The sequence below is a fragment of the Arachis ipaensis genome, chromosome B01, assembly GCF_000816755.2.
Source record: "Arachis ipaensis cultivar K30076 chromosome B01, Araip1.1, whole genome shotgun sequence".
Lineage (NCBI taxonomy): Eukaryota > Viridiplantae > Streptophyta > Magnoliopsida > Fabales > Fabaceae > Arachis > Arachis ipaensis.
Window position 1 is genome coordinate 13,540,431 of NC_029785.2, and position 1,963 is coordinate 13,542,393.

General features: G+C 28.4%; 1 protein-coding gene across 1 annotated transcript in view; it reads left to right on the plus strand.

The window, feature by feature from the left end:
• The window catches only part of LOC107625465, a 6,651-nt gene extending 4,694 nt beyond the window's left edge, over nt 1-1,957 (plus strand). The window contains exons 13-17 of the mRNA XM_016328112.2: nt 163-255; nt 687-753; nt 848-914; nt 1,004-1,057; nt 1,793-1,957. Coding sequence (XP_016183598.1) covers nt 163-255; nt 687-753; nt 848-914; nt 1,004-1,057; nt 1,793-1,930 — 419 coding nt within the window. The 3' untranslated portion in view covers nt 1,931-1,957. The remainder of the gene's footprint in view (nt 1-162; nt 256-686; nt 754-847; nt 915-1,003; nt 1,058-1,792) is intronic.

Below are 1,963 nucleotides of genomic sequence, written 5' to 3' on the forward strand. Positions count from 1 at the left end.
GAACAGTAAAGATGTGATTATAAATCTAAAATTCGTATAGAGACTCAATTAAAAATTTTTAAAGTATAAGGACTCAATTATAAATTTAATGTAACTATAGAGACTAACAAAATAATTTAATCTTTTTTAAACTTTCACTTATTTGCACCTTTTTTTTTTCAGGTGAAGTAGCCCGTGATACTCCATATGAAGTTAATATAACAATCCCAATTAAGGGTTATGAGCCTATTGAATTTGTGCTTACAAAATTCTGTGGTGAGTCATGATAACTTTTCTTAGATGTTATAAAATTTTTTGTAATGCAACTAGGTATTCTTTAAATATTATGATAACTTTTCTTCGATGTTATAAAATTTTTTATAGTGCAACTAGGTATCTTTTAAATATTATCTTTTATTTAGCTTTCAGAGAAAAGAGAAAATAAAAAACAAGTAACTCTCCTGATTTTTTTGAACAACTAGAACATAAAAGTGGGTATTTAAATTAATTAAATAATAATAAATTTTTAAAAAGGTTGACTAAAAGTTAAAAGTTAAAGGACAACTAGCATTTCTCAATCCTTTGTTATTCCTCTTGTTCTTTAAATTCATTCAATTATCAAGAAGCTCTCTTATCTTTGGATCTTACACTTTCCAATGGTATCATATTATATTTTTTCTTTAATTTTTGTTTGTTCATTGTCGTAGATTATACACAGGAAGAAAGTGAAGATGCCAGAAAAGGATGGGCAATATTTGGGGTGCTATCTTGCATGTATAATAATTGTCTTGTAATGTATATACATGTTAGTATTTTGTTATTATTTTCTATACTTGCATTCAATATATGGAAACTTGTTATTGTGCAGATTCTTTGTCTCTTCAACACTTTTTTGTTGTGGAGGGTTTATTTACAAGACAAAAGTGGAACGCCAGGTCAGGATTTTTCTTTCAGTTACAAGTTCTATCTCTTCTTAAGATACACAAAACTTAAAACTTATGTTGTATGTATTAACTTTTTGTAGCGTGGAATTGATGCATTGCCTGGCATGACAATCCTATCTGCATGCTTAGAGACAGTGAGTTCAAATCCTCTACTAATGTTTATTGATTTGTTAGAACTTTGACATGAAATTAATTAAAAATAGATAATGCTAATCTTGCACATTATTATGGTAGTGGTTAGGTCAATGATGATCATCACCAAATTAGTATTTTTTAGGTCTGAGTTCCTATTGTACATGACACCCTAGACATTTATAAAATAGAGCAATACCTTAAATCAGTTTCTAAGAAATTTTTAGTGAGACATTTTAGTCTTTAACAACTTTTAACCAGTAAATAATTCTTCAAATTTTTATTTTGTTAGACAAATCAATTCCCATATAAGATTGTTTGTTTTTATGAAGGAATTGACATGAAAATTTTAAAAAATTTTAAGGATTGTTCTATCTTTTATTAAATAACGATAGGGACTAATTTGTCAAATTTTGATATAAAAATTTGACGTGAAAATTGATATGCCTAATAAAATAAAAAGTTAGAGACTAATTTAGTCATTAAAATTTGTCCAAAATTAAAATATCCAACTAAATTTTTTAAAAACCGATTTGGGGTGTTACCATATAAAATATGGATTAGGTTAACTTTGATTTTCACCAAATTTGGTATCATTGCTTCAAAAGAAACGAAGTTTATACTGGATCTTGGGCACTTCAAAAGAAATTAATAGCAGTTTCCAAGTTTCTAGAAGGTGTTTCACTTATTCTATTTTCAGATCCATCTAACATATCTTGAATGTTTGATGGAAATAGATTAGCGGAGCAGGACAAAGATACATGCAGGCAGAAGAACAAAATAGTGCCTTTGGTGGCGAACCCTCCTGGGGCCCGCCTCCTAGTTCTTCTCAAGATGCATGGAAACCAATAGAAAGAAGATATGGGGCCATTTGAATATTGGATTGGTGTTATTCAATTTTTTTTTTT